Source organism: Coregonus clupeaformis, chromosome 18 (genome assembly GCF_020615455.1).
Source record: "Coregonus clupeaformis isolate EN_2021a chromosome 18, ASM2061545v1, whole genome shotgun sequence".
NCBI classification, from domain to species: Eukaryota; Metazoa; Chordata; class Actinopteri; order Salmoniformes; family Salmonidae; genus Coregonus; species Coregonus clupeaformis.
The window spans coordinates 328,342-351,028 of record NC_059209.1 but is presented as its reverse complement, the minus strand read 5'-3'; the positions used below and the strand labels follow the sequence as shown (position 1 = coordinate 351,028).

General features: G+C 43.4%; 1 protein-coding gene across 2 annotated transcripts; it reads left to right on the top strand.

The window, feature by feature from the left end:
• The first annotated feature begins 1,621 nt into the window (after window positions 1-1,621).
• On the top strand, window positions 1,622-19,208 carry lpar3 (lysophosphatidic acid receptor 3). Of its 2 annotated transcripts, none has more exons than XM_041840030.2 (3): window positions 1,622-1,747; window positions 2,629-3,383; window positions 17,825-19,208. In XM_041840030.2, the coding sequence occupies exons 2-3, from the start codon at window positions 2,642-2,644 to the stop codon at window positions 18,163-18,165; spliced, it is 1,083 nt and encodes a 360-aa protein (XP_041695964.1). In that variant the 5' UTR covers window positions 1,622-1,747; window positions 2,629-2,641; the 3' UTR covers window positions 18,166-19,208. The 2 variants fall into 2 exon arrangements, with proteins under 2 accessions (XP_041695964.1, XP_041695965.1); XM_041840031.2 differs by having other exon boundaries at window positions 2,626-3,383.
• The last annotated feature ends 3,479 nt before the right edge of the window (window positions 19,209-22,687 follow it).

Genomic DNA, 22,687 nt, shown 5'->3' with positions numbered 1-22,687 from the left:
GATGACAGCCCAGTGTTCTTCTGACTTCTTATTAGCTATTTTTGTTATTTTAAATGTGTAATGAAATAGTGAACAAAACTAAATGATAACTAAATGTTTAATTAGGTTTCTTGGGTGATTTTTGTCGAAGCGAGTGGTCACCAGGAAGTGACATTTCATTAACCTCTCACCTCACTCTCCTCCTGTGCAGCCAAAATGGAAAGAACATTGTGATGTTTCTGTCTCTTAATTTGTCCTGTTGTTAAAGTTTGGTCATGTGCAAAAATACAATGTTGCTAAGTCTTAAAATAGTGAGATAGCTACAATTGTTAACTAAATGTTTTATACGTTTTAAGTAAATTTTGTAATGCTTATTGACCAAGTTGGAAAACGTATTGACGTTGCCTACATTACATTCCTTAGTGAGAAGGAGGTAAGGCACGGGCCTATACTGGCCAGTGGGGGAAATGGGACTGGTACAGGCTGGCTATATACAGTATCAGCATAATTATCTAAATGTGGTTTGGCCTTTTGGCATATTCACTAACACTGGTATGGCAGAAGCACACTTTTGAGAACAGCCACAATGATGACACCACACTGTCATTGAAATAATGCATTTATTAAGATATGAGCTCTTGCAATGCATGACATGAATGCGCTATAGACATGCTATGGATATATCTCATTAACTTTTAATAATGCGTTTGGGCCCTGTTATAACACGTTCATGAAATGCTTATGAATGTGTAATGAATGCGTTATGGATTTGTAGTCAAAGTGAATCATTACCATTTTGTTATTAGTTATTTTATCTCTGCTATACATTCACTCAAAATGGGATCTTATGTTGCCAGAGTATCTCAAAGTTATTGGTCAGTGTGATATGTATAACTGAATAAGATGAGTCCGACTACTATGACGAATGCCATGTAATGTTATCACACAATCTGCTTTGACAGGATGTAGTAGGAACAAGCTGGAACACAACCATCTTTGGCACTTCAGGAAAGCTCATCAGGGAGTATATGTCAAGAGTCAGTAAAAAGAGAATCCAACTTTACAGAGTTATCCAAGCATCAAATTAATCATTTTCCTTAGGTGGTCTGTAGTGAAATAGACATAATACACTATGTTGAAGTGAAAAACCAACCTTCTATCATATTTCCTTATTCTTATGAATGTTGTTTTAGTGGTTGTATTGCCTCATGAGTGGCTGGTTAGTATTTAGCAGTGGTGATTATATGTAACACTCTTACTGATGTGTAATGTATTCAGTGTTTTTCCTGCTGGAATGTAGATATCCTCTCAATGGGTTTGAGGTTGTGTGAATACACTAACTAAACCAACCACCAACAGGTAGTCTAGCTATGGATATTTTATCCCAGTCTTTTTTAACATAGAGTTTTAACCCAGACATTCAACATTGAATATCCTTTTCTAACATACCAGTGAAGTGGTGGCAAGTAGGATAATTGTTTTAGCTCATGGCCCAATGTGTTGAACCACGCACATACAAAGGAATTCTTTCTACTGCAGCCAGTGGAGTCGAGATATGAGAAGCTGTGGCACACACCCTCTACGTCAGACTACTCTTGCCTCAAACTTTTCTCCCTCATTCCCTTCACTCACGGCTGTCACCTTCTCCTGTAAAGTTGCCCCGGTAGAATGAAGGAGGACATTCTTGAAAGGAGTAGTAGAACGAATGAGAAATTCCGTTTACACAAAGGATTCGATAGAAAATATTTGCACAGGTAAACTTCACCTGGTAAGTACGTTTTCGTAAGTTTAGTTTATTTAGCATATATTTTCATATAATTTTCGTCATGATCGAATATATTTGAGTGTTTCCATTGCCGATAAGACTTACTCTCTCTTTCAACCGCAAATAATACGATTTTTTGCGTTTGGAAATTCCTTATCGTCTACATTTTAAGTGTTGAAAGACAAAGCATTTATGGCTACACTTAAAAAATATATATATATATATAAAATTATAAATAACTAGACATTCTATAGGCGGAAGGAACGTTGAATTACATGGCAAAACATTTCTCTCCATTGATTGTACTTTGGTATTTATTCTGAAGCCTTCTGTCACACTAAAATTGGTTGTTTCACAAATTGCATGATACATAGTCATTAGTAAATCATGGGAATAAAGTCTGTTCCTTTTATTTGTAACTTGTTATATGAAAGAGATTGTATCCATGATATCTGTAAAAGTCATACCTAATTCCATTGGTAAATACCTTCAGAGTTGAAACTCAGAATGTCTTTATCCTTATCTCAGAGGTCTCACTATACCTCTGTAATGGGAGAATGTGTGATTAACCAGTGATTTATGTAGCTGCTTCCAGTAAAAAGGATGTTTGACATGTTGATTGCCCTTTGGAGTTGGGTCATTTAATCTTTCTCATTTCAGGAGTTATTTGGCCTTTGGAAAACTGGCACGGCACAAAGAATGGGTTTATTAGAACTTTTGGTCTGGAGTTCTCATTACCATCCTTGTACTAAATTAGCCCATGTAGTTATATACTGTGTAGACCTACCATGAATTCCAAAAGGTTGATGAGTGTTAAAGAGAAACCAATAAATAATGCTTATTTTTTCTCTCTCTTTCTATCTCTCGTCAACTCTCGTCAGCAGCCTTTCACTTAAGATGGCCAGCCAGAACAAATGCTACCACGATGAGCCCATGAGCTTCTTCTACAACAACAGCAACCAGACCAAAGCCGACTGGAACTCCACTCAGCTCATTCTGTTCCAAGTTGTAGGCTCCCTCTTCTGCTGCTTTATCCTGGTGTCCAATGCCATGGTCATTGCTGCCATCATCACGAACAAGAGATTCCACTACCCTTTCTACTATCTCCTTGCCAACCTGGCCGCTTCGGACTTCCTCGCTGGAATAGCCTACGTGTACCTCATGTTCAACACTGGGACGGTGTCCAGGAAGCTAACCGTGAGGGGCTATTTCATTCGTCAAGGGCTTCTGGACACCAGTCTCTCAGCCTCTCTGGCGAACTTGCTAGTGATCGCCTTGGAGCGCTACATCTCTGTGATGAACTGGAAGGTCCACAGCAACCTGACCAAGCGGCGGGTGACCCTGCTCATCGTGCTGGTGTGGGCCATCTCTATCTTCATGGGCACCGTGCCCAGCCTGGGTTGGAACTGCATCTGCAACCTTCAGGATTGCTCCCAGCTGGCGCCCATCTTCAGCCGGAGCTACCTGATTTTCTGGTCCGTGTCCAACCTGGTGGTGTTCCTGGTTATGGTGTCCATCTACCTGCGGATTTACACCTACGTCAAGAGGAAAACGGCGGTGCTCAGCCCGCACACCAGCGGCTCCATCAACCGCAAGAGGACACCCATCAAGCTCATCAAGACAGTCATGACTGTGTTAGGTAGGCTTGGGGCCATCGGATTCCTCTCTCACATTGTGTCAATGTGGTAACTTCAAATGTGTTTCTGAGTGGTACTTTATGAAGGACTACATATAAAAAAAGAAAATCTATGTAGTCCTAGTCATTTCCCAACCGTAAAATTCTGTAGTCCTTCCTAAAGACTGGGTAGCACTGGTGCTCTTGATCATTTCATTGGTTCTTAAAGGACTTTCTTCATAAGCAATTAGACACACTCACAAGCTTGTCCCAAAGCTCATTTAACTGGTTGAGTGTGGAGAAAGAGAGGGAAAGCATTGTTGCTGACCACAGTGGATTGTAATCTACATTTCCAAGATAGTGGGAAAAATCCAGACTCAACTGAGGTTTGAGCAAAATGTAATGGTCAAGGCCTTTAAAAAAACATAATGTCAATATATCCCACATAGTGAGATAATTTGACTGATATTCACATCATTTTTGAGTCATCTTTGTTTGACAAGGGTATTGGTTTAAAAAGTGGACGTTGTACCATGAACCTCATAAAGATAAAGGACTTTGCTGCGCAGTTGTGTGTCTTCAACTTGGGCTGCAGTTACTCAGCACTTTATTCAGCACAGAAGCAAATAATTTGCTCTGATCTGTCTCTGTTTAATAACATGGTTCTCCACTTATTAGTATCACTCATCTATGCATGTGTCTAAATCACTAACAAAGAAAAGTCATTTCAACTAACATCATTAGAGCATGTGTCGATACTGATACAATCGAAAGAAAGGCAGCACTGCTCTCGGATGAGCTTTCACTATTCAAATCTTACCTAAACATTAGAATTATTCAACAATACTGACGACGCATCAGCTCCTAGAGTGATATTACCACCTATGTGGCTGCAAATATTGAGTCGGCTTATTCTAATGCTTACCCACATCATGAAATATTACAGTAGCCTATTAGCGAAATATATCTCAATTGATTGAACATTACATTTATTTCAATATGATTGAAATATATAGGTCTATGTAGCCTATACTGTATTTATATTTTTATGCAGTCATCTCAGTTTTCATTTCAAGCATCTTTTATCCTTCACTTGTTTGTAACAATTGCAAAGACATTCACAACTTTGTATTTGTAGTCAACATTGTTCTGAAGTTATCGGTGGTCACAGACAGATAGATAAACATCTTGATTCTAAGTTTAGTTTAGTTTATTCGGACCCCCATTAGCTTTTGCCAAAGCAGCATATATTCTTCCAGGGGTCCACACAAAAACATAAAACACGACAAGCAACAAAACACTGATACACTGATAGACAAGACCAGTCACACAAATGTAAAATACAATGATATACAACAATATACATATATAGCGGCGATCTTCTCTGTATAAAGTGATGCGGGAGGGCAGAAAAGCATCTAACGATGCACTTAGCTGTTAACAAAAGCTCCTACGAAGGTTCCAAGAAGGAACTTAGCCTTAAGATGCTTTTGGGAATCCAGGCCCAGGTCTCCCTTGTAAAAGAAAAAGGTATTCTGACCTGAATGACCTCAAATTCCTGGATAAATTAAGGTTAAATAAAAAATATATAACTATTTGCAGATCAGTCTACAATGGCTCGTTTTCAACATGTGTGTGAATAGCAAACATACAACAAATGTGCAGTCCTAAACATGCTCATTTGCACATGAACATGCACATCCCAGATAAGATAATGCGGGCCTCTGCTGGTAGGTGTGTCGGAACAGGGTATGTTGAACTTAAGACAATAATCAAGAGCACACCCACTCTCTCCTTAGCATGGCTCCTCAGGACAGGTCAGACGAGTTTGATTGTTATCAACTCAGCCAGTAGGTGCTGCTGAATTTCCTAAACCTTTAACTTTTTGAATGTGCCAGATAGCACAACATAGAGCTGTAAATATGCTATAATGTTTTCTTATATGATGTCTCCCTGCCAGATTGACAAAAACGAAAGCAGACTATCTCTGCGCTCTGGTCGCCCCCCAGATAGGCATGGAGGAGGCTGCCTCGCTCTCTATACAGAGTGTCTTCAAGACTGCTCTATGTAATTATCTCTCGCACAAGGACACACACAATCACACACTGGTTAGGCTGCCAGGCATCTCAGCCGAAACCACCCGAGACTGCACGGTCTGTGGCTTTCTCAGAAGAACCCCCAAAAAGAACCTATACTTTCAGGGGGTTTTCAGGCAGCGTGCAATTGCTTTCAGATGCAATTGTCCCAAATAAACTAGCTGTTGTGCTCTTATGTCCTCAAGTTTCAAGTCGAGCCTACCGTAACATAATTCTGGGGTGAAAGACTTGAGACGCTAGGGAGGGTGTTTCATTGTATTATTTTGAACCCTGCTGTAATTTTCCCACATTATAGCCATGGGTCATTTGACGTTGTGTGTTCCCCAATCACTTTTGTCATGATACAATTGTCTCTATACTAGAGCAATTTGGAAGAATTGATGCAATTCTCCACATTCCATCTGTGAGTTATTGTTCGATAACCTTGTGATGCAGAAAGTAAACTCAAGATAGAAAAATAAAAACTCTATTGTCAGTATATCAGTTGGGAATACAGTAGACAGCAAGCCAGTAGAAAAAACGTAACAAGCTTCTTGGGCTTCTAAATATAACTAAAATGTTCATGTGAAAGCATTATCCCATGTGACATGATAAGAAGAGGGGAGAAGAATGAGAGAAAGCGAGGAAAGGAATCCCTATATCCCTCATTTGGGAGGTTAAGAAACAAGGACTCCAGCATATTACTGGGGCCTGTACGAGGAAGAAAACAGCTCTTGTTAGCTCATGTTTCAGGTGAATAGAAATCTGTTCTTTTGTGTTGACTAACGCTGAATTAATGACTGGATAAACCAGTCCAGACTTCTTCTGGGGCCTCATTTATAACCATTGCATACATTTCACACCATAATTACGCATGTTTCCTGTTATGAATCAGACCGTGGTGAAAACTCTACCTGAAAAACTTTCATCATTCACCTTTTATGGTGACAATAACGCCCTTATTTGCTGTATACCTTGGAAGTATTGGAATTAGGCCAAGGCAGTTTCTAAAGGAAATAGCAATGGTGAACTTGATAAAATGTCTGGAGGTGTTGGTAGAATGTTTAAAACTTTTACAGTGACATTTGCTGTATCTGACAGTTGCTGAAAGAATAAAACAATTGCAAATAGTTTTGGACCTGTAAACAGATCATTTGAATTCAACAATGTTTTGCATTTACTTTTTCCCTGAACCTAAATATGCTGCACTGCCTGCGGATTCTGAAACATTGTCTTGTTAGTATGTCTACTGGATAAACCCCCCAAAAAAAAAAAAAGAACTTTAGGCCTAGTTGCAGTGGTAGCCTACACACTTCAAAGCAAAATATCTGTCTGTTCATCTGTAAAATGTATACTGTATATTATAAACTGTGCTCCCATTCGGATAGATAGAGCAAAATACTTGAAATAATTGCCTATCTATCTAATAGGCCCAATTAAATGAGAGCTGCGCATGGTAATTTGTTGTAGGCTAAAGCTTCTTCAGGAATATGAACCCATCATTGCCAGAAAGGTGGTGAGGAATCTATTCTGCAATGGTTATAAAAAAAATATGTATTATGTAGGCCTATTATGTTTATCAATAGGTGCCCTTCTTTGCGAGGCATTGGAAAACCTCCCTGGTCTTTGTGATTAAATCTGTGTTTGAATTTCACTGCTCGATTGACGGACCTTACACATGTATGTGTGGGGTACAATATGAGATAGTCATTCAAAAATCATGTTGTCATTGGAAAACCTCCCTGGCCTTTGTGATTGAATCTGTGTTTGAATTTCACTGCTCGATTGACGGACCTTACACATGGATGTGTGGGGTACAATATGAGATAGTCATTCAAAAATCATGTTGTCATTATGGGGTATTATGTGTAGATGGATGAGGGAAAAAACTATTTAATCCATTCTAGAATAAGGCTGTAATGTAACAAAATATGGAAAAAGTGAAGTGGTCTGAATACTTTCTGAATGTACTGTATATATATATATATATATATATATATATATATATATATATATATATATATATATATATATATATATATATATATATGTATATATATATACAGTACCAGTCAAAAGTTTGGACACACCTACTCATTCAAGGTTTTTTCTATTTTTTACTATTTTCTACATTGTAGAATAATAGTGAAGACATCAAAACTATGAACTAACACATATGGAATCATTGTATTAACCAAAAAAGTGTTAAACAAATCAAAATATATTTCATATTTTAGATTCTTCAAAGTAGCCAGCCTTTGCATTCCCTCAACCAGCTTCATGAGGTAGTCACCTGGAATGCATTTCAATTAACAGGTGTGCCTTGTTAAAAGTTAATTTGTGGAATTTCTTAATGCGTTTGAGCCCATCAGTTGTGTTTTGACAAGGTAGGGGTGGTATACAGAATATAGCCCTATTTGGTAAATGACCAAGTCCATATTATGGCAAGAGCAGCTCAAATAAGCAAAGAGAAATTACCATCATTACTTTAAGACATGGTCAGTCAATCTGGAACATTTCAAGAACTTTTAAAGTTTCTTCAAGTGCAGTCACAAAAACCATCAAGCACTATGATGAAACTGGCTCTCATGAGGACCGCCACAGCGAAGGAGGACCCAGAGTTACCTCTGCTGCAGAGGATAAGTTCATTAGAGTTACCAGCCTCAGAAATTGCAGCCCAAATAAATGCTTCACAGAGTTCAAGTAACAGACAGATCTCAACATCAACTGTTCAGAGGAGCCTGTGTGAATCAGGCCTTCATGGTCTAATTGCTAAAAATAAACCACTACTAAAGGACACCAATAAGAAGAAGAGACTTGCTTGTGCCAAGAAACACGAGAAATTGACATTAGACCGGTGGAAATGTGTCCTTTGGTCTGGAGTCTTTGTGAGACGCGGTGTGGGTGAACAAATGATCTCCGCATGTGTATTTCTCACCGTAATGCATGGAGGAGGAGGTGTTATGGTGTGGGGTTGCTTTGGTGGTGACACTGTCTGTGATTTATTTAGAATTCAAGGCACACTTAACCAGCATGGCTACCACAGCATTCTGCAGCGATACGCCATCCCATCTGGTTTGGGCTTAGTGGGACTATCATTTGTTTTTTTACATTTACATTTTAGTCATTTAGCTGACGCTCTTATCCAGAGTGACTTACAGTTAGTGAGTGCATACGTATTTATTTATTATACTGGCCCCCCGTGGGAATCGAACCCACAACCCTGGCGTTGCAAACGCCATGCTCTACCAACTGAGCTACATCCCTGCCGGCCATTCCCTCCCCTACCCTGGACAACGCTGGGCCAATTGTGCGCCGCCCCATGGGTCTCCCGGTCGCGGCCGGCTACGACAGAGCCTGGATTCGAACCAGGATCTCTAGTGGCACAGCTAGCACTGCGATGCAGTGCCTTAGACCACTGCGCCACTGCGCCAACAGGACAATGACCCAACACACCTCCAGGCTGTGTAAGGGCTATTTGACCAAGAAACTCTTTAGCCTGAATGCCATGCTGCATCAGACGACCTGGCCTCCACAATCCCCCGACCTCAACCAAATTGAGATGGTTTGGGATGAGTCGGACCGCAGCGTGAAGGAAAAGCAGCCAACAAGTGCTCCGTATATGTGGGAACTCCTTCAAGACTTTTGGAAAAGCATTCCAGGTGAAGATGGTTGAGAGAATGCCAAGAGTGTGCAAAGCTGTCATCAAGGCAAAGGGTGGCTATTTGAAGAATCTCAAATAAAAAATATATTTTGATTTGTTTAACACTTTTTTGGTTACTACATGATTCCATATGTGTTATGTCATAGAAAATAGTAAAAATAAAGAAAAACCCTTCAATGAGTAGGTGTTCTAAAACTTTGGACCGGTAGTGTAGACTGAAGCAAACTGCTTCCCTTGATGCTAACCTGCCATATATTTCAGAGGCTAATGAATGCTGCTCAACTAAAAGTGCATGTGCTAGAAACATGCCCGCTTCCCAACCCAGATGTTTTTTTTTTTTTTTTTAAGATTAGAAGGGATGAATACACACTTAAATTGGGAATATTCCATATAAAACGCCCATGGGACCCCACCATTTCTTTCTGCCAGCTCCTTGTATTTTAGTTGGTGACCTTGTATTGTATGAGAGAGAAGGTGTGGTTCATCTTCCCTCCCTCTCTTCTCCCTTGTGGGGAACACAATTGTTGTTTTTGTTCTGCTGAGCTGAAGCAGGGTTCTGGAGAGGTATTGGCAGAACGGACAAGCTGCTACATGTACCGTCCCCTCTGTCCCAGAAAAGCTCCCTGAGATCCCTTCATCTTGCTGCAACACGCTCTGCAGTCGGTGACTAGCATAGATATTTGTTGGGATTTCACATCGAATGCAAATTGAGACAAACAATGAGTGTAGTGTCTGAGACACAAAGATGTATACACCGCAACCGTTGAAAATATCATTTTCTTCCTTCTAAGACAGTCTTTGGTCCGTTGGTTTTTCTCTAACTTGAATCAAGCATTGAAGGAGATAATCAATCTATGCACTCGAACTCAACAGCTATCTTCAGTACGATAAGCTGTTGATCAAGTCCAACCAATCAAAATAAAAAAATTGGTAATGCTCCTGTTTACAGTGACCATTTCTCACAGAACGATTATGTTTCAGTTGTAGCTGACACTAAATGAGAATGATATTTCAGTCACCTGACCTGTTGAAATAAAGTAAATACATCTCCAAAAGAGATATCTCTAATACATCTAGGGCTCTATTTCCGGCTGGAGTTAATTGCCAAAGCTTTATTAAAAGATCAAGTTTGGCAGCAGCAAAACAGTGAGCAAAAATCCTGTAATTATTTTGGATATGCATAAAAAGCCCTCCATGTAGGCTATATGCCCATCATTGAACAAGAGATTAGATAATGAGGTGACACTATTTTCCTGTAACAATTGCTTGTTTTCTGTTTAGTTTGATTAAAAAACAAGCCCTTAGTAGGTTACCCATACCCTACTCAAATGAAAGCTGGTTCAACAGCAATGCGTCTTGAGTCTTTCTTATCCTGGCCATGCATTAGCCAAGTAGCCTATCCATAAAAGGTCTCTAAATGGTCTACTCATGAGGCCGACATGCTTTTGCATTATTCACAATTCACATACAGTGAGGAAAAAAAGTATTTGATCCACTGCTGATTTTGTACGTTTGCCCACTGACAAAGAAATGATCAGTCTATAATTTTAATTGTAGGTTTATTTGAACAGTGAGAGACAGAATAACAACAAAAAAATCCAGAAAAACGCATGTTTAAAATGTTATAAATTGATTTGCATTTTAATGAGGGAAATAAGTATTTGACCCCCTCTCAATCAGAAAGATTTCTGGCTCCCAGGTGTCTTTTATACAGGTAACGAGTGTCACGGTTTCGGCCGAGGCTGCGCCTCCTCCTTGTTCGGGCAGGCTTCGGCGGTCGTCGTCCCCGGAGTACTAGCTACCACCGTTCGATGTTTCATGTTTGTTTGGTTTTGTCTGTTTGTACACCTGTCCCTTGTTAGTGTTTGATTTTGTTTCCTATTTAGTTATCGTGTGTTGGGTCAGGTGTTATGTGTGATTATTATTGTCAGCTGTTGCCATTGTTGGGTTTTCTCTCTCGTGTTGTTTGTATTCGAGAGTCCGCACTGCGTGCGCCTTTTCTTGTTTTTGCGCACTGTTGGTTGTGTGCGTAATTTGTTCATGCCTCCCGGTCGGGTTGGCTATTCACCTGTGTGGAGTTACTATTTTTGGATTACTAAAGTCTGTTGACGAACACCCTTGTTCCTGCGCTTGATTCCCTGCACCACATCCACACTCAGCGTTCTGACAGAATCACACATCCCACTATGGAATCAGCAGGAGCAACTGCGCCAACTGACATTATGGAGGACCGTCTTCGTGGGCAGGAGGACAGGATCAACCAGATCGGTCACGCCCTGGATCGGGTGATGAACACTCTCCACCGATGGGAGAGCAGCGGGGTACCCACGCCCCCACCTACCGGACCATCCCCATCGGTCAGTCCTCCTGTCTCCCTTCCGGAACCCAGCGGGATTCGGCTCTCGCTCCCGAGGGCGTACGACGGCTCCGCTGCCGGGTGTCAAGGGTTCCTGCTGCAAGTGGAGCTCTACCTCGCCACCGTACATCCGGCGCCCTCGGGACACGAGAGCGTCTCCGCCCTCATCTCCTGTCTCACCGGCAAGGCGTTGGAGTGGGCCAACGCCGAATGGAGGAGAATAGACGCCGCTACTATTACCTATGCGGAGTTCTCCCGCCGCTTCCGTGCCGTGTTTGACCATCCACCAGAAGGGAAGGCGGCGGGGGAGCGTCTGTTCTACCTCCGACAGGGGATGAGGAGCGCACAGGATTTTGCTTTGGAGTTCGGACTCTAGCGGCAGATGCAGGGTGGAATGAGCGGGCCCTCATAGACCACTTCCGCTGCAGCCTCCGGGAGGACGTCCAGAGAGAGTTGGCGTGCAGGGATACCACGTTGTCGTTTGACCAACTGGTCGACATGGCCATTCGGCTGGACACCCTGCTCGCCACCCGTGGACGTCCCCGGGTGGGGGTTGCCCATTCCACCTTCCGGCACCTCCAAGCCGAGCCCTATGGAGCTCGGAGGTGCTGGCGCTAGAGAACGGAGGAGTAGGAACCCGAGGGGGGCCGTTCCCTGCACCAACTGTGGCCGTGGAGGGCACACCGCGGCTAGGTGTTGGGGAAGGTCCCCCGGTGGAGGTGAAGGCAGGCCACGCATTGGGGAGTCCTCCCAGGTGAGTAGGCGCCCTACTTACCCAGAGCTTTCTGTCGTTCACATAACCTTGCCTGTTTGTTTCCCACAGGTTGCACCTCGTTCCCAGCATAAGGCGCTCGTAGATTCAGGCGCAGCTGGGAATTTTGTAGATCGCCAGTTCTGTGTAGAGTTAGGGATTCCTCTCCTTCCCGTTGATAAGCCTTTCCCTGTACATGCCCTAGATAGCCGTCCGTTAGGATCTGGGTTGATTAGGGAGGTCACAGCGCCCCTTAGGATGAAGACGCAGGGAGGTCATGAGGAGACGATTCAGCTCTATCAAATTGACTCTCCTGCGTATCCGGTGGTGCTGGGACTTCCCTGGTTAGTTACCCATGATCCTACTATTTCGTGGCGAGAGAAAGCTCTTAAAGGGTGGTCTGTTCAGTGTGAGGGGCTATGTCTGGGTGTTTCCATAGGGGCGACCTCGGTGGAGAGTCCAAATCAAATGCCCGCACTGCATATTCCCCCCGAGTATGAGGATTTGACACTGGTGTTTAGTAAGACAAGGGCGGCGCAGCTGCCGCCTCATAGACAGGGGGATTGTGCGATAGATCTCCAGTTAGGAGCAGCACTCCGGCGGAGCCATGTGTATCCCTTGTCTCAAGAGGAGAGGAAAGCGATGGAAACTTACATCGCCGAGTCTCTGAGACAGGGATACATACGGGCCTCCACTTCACCCGCTTCCTCGAGCTTCTTTTTGTGAAGAAAAAGATGGAGGTTTGCGCCCGTGTATTGATTACCGCGGTCTCAATCAGATTACGGTGAAGTACAGTTATCCACTTCCTCTGATTGCGACTATGACGGAGTCATTACACGGTGCTCAGTTCTTCACAAAATTGGATCTCAGGAGCGCATATAACTTGGTGCGCACTAGAGAGGGCGATGAATGGAAGACAGCATTTAGCACGACCTCCGGTCATTACGAGTATCTCGTCATGCCATATGGGTTAATGAATGCTCCCTCAGTCTTCCAATCCTTTGTAGATGAGATTTTCCGGGACATGCAGGGGCAGGGAGTAGTCGTGTACATAGACGATATTCTGGTGTACAGTTCTACCCGAGCTGAGCATGTAGCCCTGGTGCGCCGAGTGTTGAGGAGACTGTTGGAGCATGACCTATATGTCAAGGCAGAGAAATGCCTGTTCTTTCAGAAGTCGGTCTCCTTTTTGGGTTATCAGTTGTCTGCGTCAGGGGTGAAGATGGAGGTTGACCGGGTGTCAGCTGTGCGTGATTGGCAAACCCCAACCACTGTGAAAGAGGTGCAACAGTTCTTGGGTTTTGCGAATTATTACCGGAGGTTTATCCGGGGGTTTTGGACAGGTGGCAGCTCCCATAACGTCTCTGTTGAAGGGGGTCCGGTGCGCTTGCGGTGGTCAGCTGAGGCGGACAGGGCTTTTGGGAGACTGAAGGACCTGTTTACCTCGGCGCCGGTGTTGGCGCATCCGGATCCCGCTTTACCATTCCAGGTAGAGGTAGACGCGTCCGAGGCCGGTATTGGGGCCGTCCTCTCACAACGGTCTGGCACACCACCTAAGCTCCGCCCCTGTGCCTTTTATTCTAAGAAGCTCAGTCCGGCGGAGCGGAATTATGACGTAGGGGACAGGGAGCTGTTAGCCGTGGTACAGGCCCTAAAGGTGTGGAGGCATTGGCTTGAGGGGGCTCAACACCCTTTCCTCATTTTGACGGACCACCGTAACCTGGAGTACATCCGGGCAGCTAGGAGACTGAATCCTCGCCAGGCCCGCTGGACTATGTTTCTAGCCCGGTTTGTGTTTAAAATCACTTACATCCCTGGGTCCCAGAACGGGAAGGCAGATGCCCTGTCTCGGCGGTATGACACGGAGGAGAGGTCCGTTGAGCCCACTCCCATACTACCAAAGTATTGTCTGGTGGCACCGGTGGTATGGGAGGTCGATGCAGAGATCGAGCGGGCGTTACGCACCGACCCAAGTCCTCCACAGTGTCCAGTGGGTCGGACGTACGTTCCGCTCAAGGTACGCGATCGCCTCATTTATTGGGCTCATACGTCCCCCTCCTCTGGACATCCAGGTATCGGCCGGACAGTTCACTGCCTTAGCACTAAGTACTGGTGGCCAACGTTAGCCAGGGATGTGAGGGTTTATGTCTCCTCCTGTTCGGTGTGTGCACAGTGTAAGGCGCCCAGACATTTGCCCAGGGGTAAGCTACAACCCCTGCCCGTTCCACAACGACCCTGGTCCCACCTCTCGGTGGACTTTGTTACAGACCTTCCCCCCTCACAGAACGCTGCCCACGTCCATCTGCAGCGGGCCATCCGTCGGCATAAGACGAGCGCCGATCTCCACCGCAGTGAGGGGCCTGTATACGCACCTGGAGATCGAGTCTGGCTCTCGACCAGAGACCTGCCCCTCCGCCTGCCCTGCCGGAAGCTGGGTCGGCGGTTTGTGGGGCCATTCAAAGTCCTGAGGAGGTTGAACGAGGTGTGTTACAGGTTAGAATTGCCTATTGATTACAGGAATATTAACCCCTCGTTCCATGTGTCTCTCCTCAGGCCGGTGGTAGCTGGTCCACTCCAGGATTATGAGATAGAGGAGATTCCTCCGCCCCGTTGGACAACGAGGGGGCTCCGGCGTACACTGTGAGGTCCATCCTTGATTCGAGACGCCGGATGGGGGTCTCCAATATCTCGTGGAGTGGGAGGGTACGGCCCGGAGGAGCGGTGCTGGGTGCCGAGGAGGGACATATTAGACCTGTCCCTGCTGACCGAGTTCCATCGGGGGTCATCCTACGCGCCCTGCTCCGCGTCGTCCTGGTCGTCCCGGAGGCCGGGATCGGCGCACGGCTGGAGCCGCGCGTCAAGGGGGTACTGTCACAGTTTCGGCCGAGGCTGCGCCTCCTCCTTGTTCGGGCAGGCTTCGGCGGTCGTCGTCCCCGGAGTACTAGCTACCACCGTTCGATGTTTCATGTTTGTTTGGTTTTGTCTGTTTGTACACCTGTCCCTTGTTAGTGTTTGATTTTGTTTGCTATTTAGTTATCGTGTGTTGGGTCAGGTGTTATGTGTGATTATTATTGTCAGCTGTTGCCATTGTTGGGTTTTCTCTCTCGTGTTGTTTGTATTCGAGAGTCCGCACTGCGTGCTTCTTTTCTTGTTTTTGCGCACTGTTGGTTGTGTGCGTAATTTGTTCATGCCTCCCGGTCGGGTTGGCTATTCACCTGTGTGGAGTTACTATTTTTGGATTACTAAAGTCTGTTGACGAACACCCTTGTTCCTGCGCTTGATTCCCTGCACCACATCCACACTCAGCGTTCTGACAACGAGCTGAGATTAGGAGCACACTCTTAAAGGGAGTGCTCCTAATCTCAGCTTGTTACCTGTATAAAAGACACCTGTCCACAGAAGCAATCAATCAATCAAATTCCAAACTCTGCACCATGGCCAAGACCAAAGAGCTCTCCAAGGACGTCAGGGACTGATTGTAGACCTACACAAGGCTGGAATGGGCTACAAGACCATCGCCAAGCAGCTTGGTGAGAAGGTGACAACAGTTGGTGCGATTATTCGCAAATGGAAGAAACACAAAATAACTGTCAATCTCCCTCGGCCTGGGGCTCCATGCAAGATCTCACCTCGTGGAGTTGCAATGATCATGAGAACGGTGAGGAATCAGCCCAGAACTACACGGGAGGATCTTGTAAATGATCTCAAGGCAGCTGGGACCATAGTCACCAAGAAAACAATTGGTAACAAACTACGCCGTGAAGGACTGAAATCCTGCAGCGCCCGCAAGGTCCCCCTGCTCAAGAAAGCACATATACATGCCCGTCTGAAGTTTGCCAATGAACATCTGAATGATTCAGAGGATAACTGGGTGAAAGTGTTGTGGTCAGATGAGACCAAAATGGAGCTCTTTGGCATCAACTCAACTCGCCGTGTTTGGAGGAGGAGGAATGCTGCCTATGACCCCCAGAACACCATCCCCACCGTCAAACATGGAGGTGGAAACATTATACTTTGGGGGTGTTTTTCTGCTAAGGGGACAGGACAACTTCACCGCATCAAAGGGACGATGGACGGGGCCATGTACCGTCAAATCTTGGGTGAGAACCTCCTTCCCTCAGCCAGGGCATTGAAAATGGGTCATGTATGAGTATTCCAGCATGACAATGACCCAAAACACATGGCCAAGGCAACAAAGGAGTGGCTCAAGAAGAGGCACATTAAGGTCCTGGAGCCAGTCTCCAGACCTTAATCCCATAAAAAATCTGTGGAGGGAGCTGAAGGTTCGAGTTGCCAAACGTCAGCCTCGAAACCTTAATGACTTGGAGAAGATCTGCAAAGAGGAGTGGGACAAAATCCCTCCTGAGATGTGTGCAAACCTGTGATTGCCAACAAGGGTTTTGCCACCAAGTACTAAGTCATGTTTTGCAGAGTGGTCAAATACTTATTTCCCTCATTAAAATGCAAATTAATTTATAACATTTTTGACATGCGTTTTTCTAGATTTTTTTGTTGTTATTCTGTCTCTCACTGTTCAAATAAACCTACCATTAAAATTATAGACTGATCATTTCTTTGTCAGTGGGCAAACGTACAAAATCAGCAGGGGATCAAATACTTTTTTCCCTCACTGTATACCTACCTGCAGGGCATACTCTATTCTGCTTGTATCTATCCCCAGTGCCTCTTGTCTGGTTACCAAAGACGCGCTCCTCCAAACATAGGCTATTCACATTTCCAGTCCTATAACACCATATCAACGGTAGGTCTAGGCTACATCTTGCTTATAGAGAACATACAATACAATTTAGTGCGATGCGTAAATATCCGCATCGCACTATAGTCGTTGAAGCCAATTACAACAATGCTGACTGTCAACACTCAAAAGATATTGAGCAAACCCTGGATGTTTTTTTTTTTTTTTACTGTTGCTATCACTTGTTACTGTAGACTATGCTATTTAATCCTTAAAACTTTAATCTTACCCTTATTTCCTAAACGGTATTATAAATCCACAATGGACTAGGATGAGAATATTCCGTGCCCCCAGCTGAATTGGAGTTGATGACAACAAAAAGACTGTCAATAACTTGAGACAAACACATGTAGTATTAAGCCTTGATTGGCCAGTGAGTGGCCAAGCCCTGGTCACACCTACAACTTGTTTATTCATCAAAAGCCATCCCTTTTGCGCCACCACCAGCTAATGCGCTCATAATAACTGCTGTGAAAATAGCACGAATATTTCTGACACAACCTGGGACCTATAGCGCAACCGCCAGTGCTTAGATTTACCATTTCGTTAGGTTTGTTAAAATATAGCCCCTAATCTGTAATAACATTGGAAATGTCTCTAATATTTCAAATAATCTCATCTCTAATGATGATAAAGATATCTCCAACCTTTGACCTTAATAAACATGTTGGCTGGAGTTTTACTGTTATCTATTGCCAGGGAAGGAGAGTTGTGACATAAATCCAGTGTGACTCTGGCAAATAGTATATTTTATATTTCTAATCATCTCTAATCTACTGATCTAATGCTTTTGGATATATCTCTAATATTTTGAAATAATATCATATATTTTATAATCTCTAATATTATGTATTTCGTTACAGGGGCGTTTGTGATCTGCTGGACGCCGGGCCTGGTGGTGCTGCTGCTAGATGGCCTCCAGTGCCAGCAGTGCGATGTGATGCTCTTTAAGCGCTGGCTCCTCCTGCTGGCAGTACTCAACTCGGTCATGAACCCTGTCATCTACTCCTACAAGGATGACGAGATGTGGACCACCTTCAAGAACCTGCTTCGCTGCGTGGGCAATGGCACCCGACGCCAGCGCTCGTCCAAGGCCAATGCCCGGCCCCTCAGCTCAGCCCAGGAGACGGGCACCACGCCGCAGACCTCTGAGGAGAAGGAGACCACCAAGGGCTCAGACGCCCAGGGGATGCTCAAGACCTGAACCAAGACCTGAGGCAAGCAAGGCCGTTGTGGGGGCGCCTCTACAAGTGGATGTAAAGAGACATATAAAGACACAGATGGGTCTTCTATGGTCCAATGTTGTCTTTAGTGTAGCTGACTGGCTTAAAGGGCCGCTCGAACTGGGTCTGGGCCTCTGTGGAGGATTCCTAGAGGAGTTAAGGGCCATCCCTACCCTGCTACGTTAGAAGAACCCCAATATGGGATATTAGCCTGCAAACTTAGTAGATCCAAATGGCTGAAGAAAGATGTTGTGATATGAAGTAGACAGTGGTATAGTGGTACATTTCCTGTTTTTACCTCAATAGTTCTTTTTTACAATCTTGAAAAGAGTAACTGATGCTTTTTTCCACCGTATAACCTTTGTAAGTCTCATCATGGTTTTAATCTTGCCCTTATTTCCTTTTGAAAACAAGGTACTTGACGACATTTCATTGTATTCCTAATACATTATTGTGGTACTATAGTACTAGGCTTATTAGGGGTTAAAGATAGTTTTTAAGTCTCATACGGTTTTTTAAAGTCTCATTGTTCCTGTTTCTGATACACACAGGGAATCATAAGCTACTGTATTTGGCTGCTAACATACCCTGCATGTTGTTTTAATGAATTGACAAATTCCCTTGCTCTTGTCCCTTATCTTAAAATGTTTGCAGATCTGAAGTGTCAGTGTAGTGGTGGAGCTTCCACCATATTGTGTTGCCTTACAATCTGCTAACATCGAAGGGTTAGGGCGAAAGAGGGTTAATGAGGGACAATTTTTTTGGAAACGGCTGTGGGACAGTCTCATCTGCATTGCTAATGTCAAACTGCCCTAGACACACAGTAGATGGCTATTGGCACAATTGTCATTTTAAAGGAAGACCGTTAAGTCCACTTTGCTTTGACAGTCAGTGGTCCATGCAGTACCCCAAAGGGAAGTCATTTATTTTGCCAGCTGCATCATCAGTTCAGTAGTCACTCCCTTTAACACTACTCAGAAAGTATTCACAACCCTTGATTTTTCCACATTTTGTTGTGTTACAAACTGGGATTATAATTTATTTAATTGTCATTTTTTTGTCAATATACACAAAATGCTCTAATGTCAAAGTGGAAGAAAAATTCTAACATTTGTAAAAGGTTTATGAAAAATAAAACACTATATCTTGATTAGATAAACCCCCTGAGTCAATACGTGTTAGAATCACCTTTGGCTGCGATTACAGCTGTGAGTCATTCTGGGTAAGTCTCACATCTGAATTGTGAAACATTTGCCCATTATTCTTAAAAAAATTATTCAAGCTCTGTCAAATTGGTTGTTGAGCATTGCTAGACAACCATTTTCAGGTCTTGCCATAGATTTTCAAGCAGATTTAAGTCAAAACTAACTCAGCCACTCAGGAACATTCTCTGTCTTCTTGGTAAGCAACTCCCTTTGGCCTTGTGTTTTAGGTTATTGTCCTGCTGAAAGAAGAATTCATCTCCCAGTGTCTGGTGGAAAGCAGACTGAACCAGGTTTTTACCTCTACAATTTTGCCTGTGCTTAGCTTCATTCCGTTTTTTTTATCCTGAAAAACTCCCAGTCCTTAAAGAATACAAGCATACCCATAACATGATGCAGCCACCACTATGCTTGAACATATGGAGAGTGGTACTCAGTAATGTGTTCTATTGGATTAGCCCCAAACATAACACTTTGTATTCAGAAAATATGTGTATTGCTTCACCACATGTTTTGCAGTATTACTTTAGTGCAGGGGTATTCAACTCTTACCCTACAAGGTCCGGAGCCTGCTGGTTTTCTGTTCTACCTGATAATTAATTGCACCCAGCTGGTGTCCCAGGACTAAATCCATCCCTGATTAGAGGGCAATAATGAAAAATGCAGTGCAACTGGCATTCAGGTCCAGAGATGAGTTTGAGGGCTTTAGTGCCTTGTTGCAAACAGGATGCATGTTTTGGAATATTTATATTCTGTACAGGCTTCCTTCTTTTCACTCTGTCAATTAGGAGTTGTGGAGTAACTACAATGTTGTTGATCCATCCTCAGTCTTCTCCTATCACAGCTATTAAACGGTTCAAAGTCACAATTGGCCTCATGGTGAAATCCCTGAGCGGTTTCCTTCCTCTCCGGCAACTGAGCGAAGAAGGACGTCTGCATCGTTGTAGTAACTGGGTGTATTGATACACCATCCAAAGTGTAATTAATAACTTCACCATGCTCAAAGGGATATTCAATGTCTGCTTTTTCATTTTTACCCATCTACTAATAGGTGCCCTTCTTTGCGAGGCATTGGAAAACCTCCCTGGTCTTTGTGGTTGAATCTGTGTTTGAAATTCACTGCTCGACTGAGGGACCTTACAGATAATTGTATGTGTGTGGTACAGAGATGAGGTAGTAATTCAAAAATCATGTTAAACACTATTTATTGCACACAGAGTGAGTCCATGCAACTTATTATGTGACTTGCCATAACAAAGGGGTTGAATACTTATTGAATCAAAACATTTTAGCTTTTCATTTTAATACATTTGTCAAAATTTCGACTTTGACATTATGGGGTATTGTGTGTAGGCCAGTATAAAAAATCTAAATTTAATCAATTTCAAATTCAGCCTGTAACACAACAAAAGGTGGAAAAAGTCAAGGGGTGTGAATACTTTATGAAGGCACTGTATATGAACACACAGTCAATGTCCAAGCTGAAAAGAAAAGAAAAAGAAAAGCCTGCAGCACTGTCAATGTCAAAACAATTTTTTCCTTTCGCGGCGGAATTTTTACACATCCTTTCATGCAACTCGTAATGCAATTAATGGCCATCGCCATCTCATGCTGACGAAACAGCTGCTCACTCACCTGAGAGCAGGGCCCAGGCTTGTAAACATTGCGACACACTGGATTCCTGCTGTAGGTATGCCTGCAGGGAACTGACAAGGATATGAATGGAGCACCCCTTCCTTTCCACAGGAAACCAATGATTAATCATTTACTGGGTCATTGAAACTCTTTACCTGCTGTACACTGTGTAAAGGGAAAAACTTCATGAAAACAAATGTTTCCTCTGACTTTGTTTGATTCAGTGGGACGTGTTGGAATGTCGTATATGTGACATACTGTATGTACATGTAAACAGGATGATGATGTTCAGTGTGTTTGATGAAAGCATTGTGATAACTCTGTAGTCCAATGAGATAAATGCAAAAAAAACAGGAGACCTCTTGGTTACAGAGTCGGGGGGATTGGTATGCGTGCTGTGGCCTCAACAGGGTAGTGTTCATTAGGACACACCATAGCAAAATGTTTCGCAATGGTAAATTAAAACAAGCGTTTCTTATTGGACAAGTACAGATATTGCCTCCCTGTTTCACTGTGCCTGGAGCTATTTCTTCCGTTTGTTGCCTAGTAAACATTATCCAGGTTTTTCTCCAAACCGACATGGCTAGGTCAAAAAGTCCCTTTTAGGTGAACAATTTAATCAGTGTTTCTCAACCTTTTGATGTATCAGTGACCAGCATGCAATCTGAGAACAAACAGTGATGTCAGCTTACTCACAGCGGACCTGGGTTGTGTTCATTAAGGAGAAAACATTTTGAAATGGATTGAAACGGGGAAGTGCTATCTAACTGAATTTATCCAATAAGAGCATGGAAATCTGGGCTATTATTTGACAATTTCAGGTAGCACCTTCCTGTTTCACTCCATTTCAAAACGTTTTCTCTCTACTGAATACAACCCAGAGAGTAGCATGGGTGGAGAAACACTGCCCTAGATTGCATGTGCTCAAGTAGTGCTTCAGAGTGATTTACTCTGTTTTGCTGGACAAATGGATGGCCCTTGGCTGCTATGGAGTCAATCAAGTCATTTGTTAAAGTGCCACAGAAAACCGTTGGACAGTTAGGAAGGAGGTACATTTGACCTTTAGAACATAAACTGCTCTCAACAGTTTACTATTTCAGACAAATTTTTGTTCCTTAACTCTGATTTGCTTGACTGACTGAGAACTTGTTCACTCCTATCACGCTTTATTGGGTGAAACTCAACGTAAGCTTACTGATGGCAAGATTACATCATCAAACAGTTATTTCACAATCTGTTGGTGACATTTCATGTTGTGTAAGGTACATTATCACCCTCTCATAGTTCTTAGTAAAGTACTGTAGTGGAAAAAGATTTTTGCAGTCCTTGTAACTTTCATGCTTTATAATATTAACCCGTTTGCTTCCTATAGACATTGTAGTTTCAACAAATTTGAACTTTCAGATTTAATCAATTAAAAGTACCCTTTTTGTGCCACCTTTTTCATGTGAGCTAATTATGTCAAACATTTCCATCAACCCTTTTTAAAAACCTTTATGTAGGGCTACAGTATATTTCTCATCATCATGCGGTCAATTAAAACTCATTTAAAATTATTTCAATTTAGTTAACACATGTAATTCAACCATTTCCTTTTATGAGTCTATTGTTCACTGTGCATTGTTCACTATCAAGCAACAAAACCAAAATTGCTGTTTTAAGACGT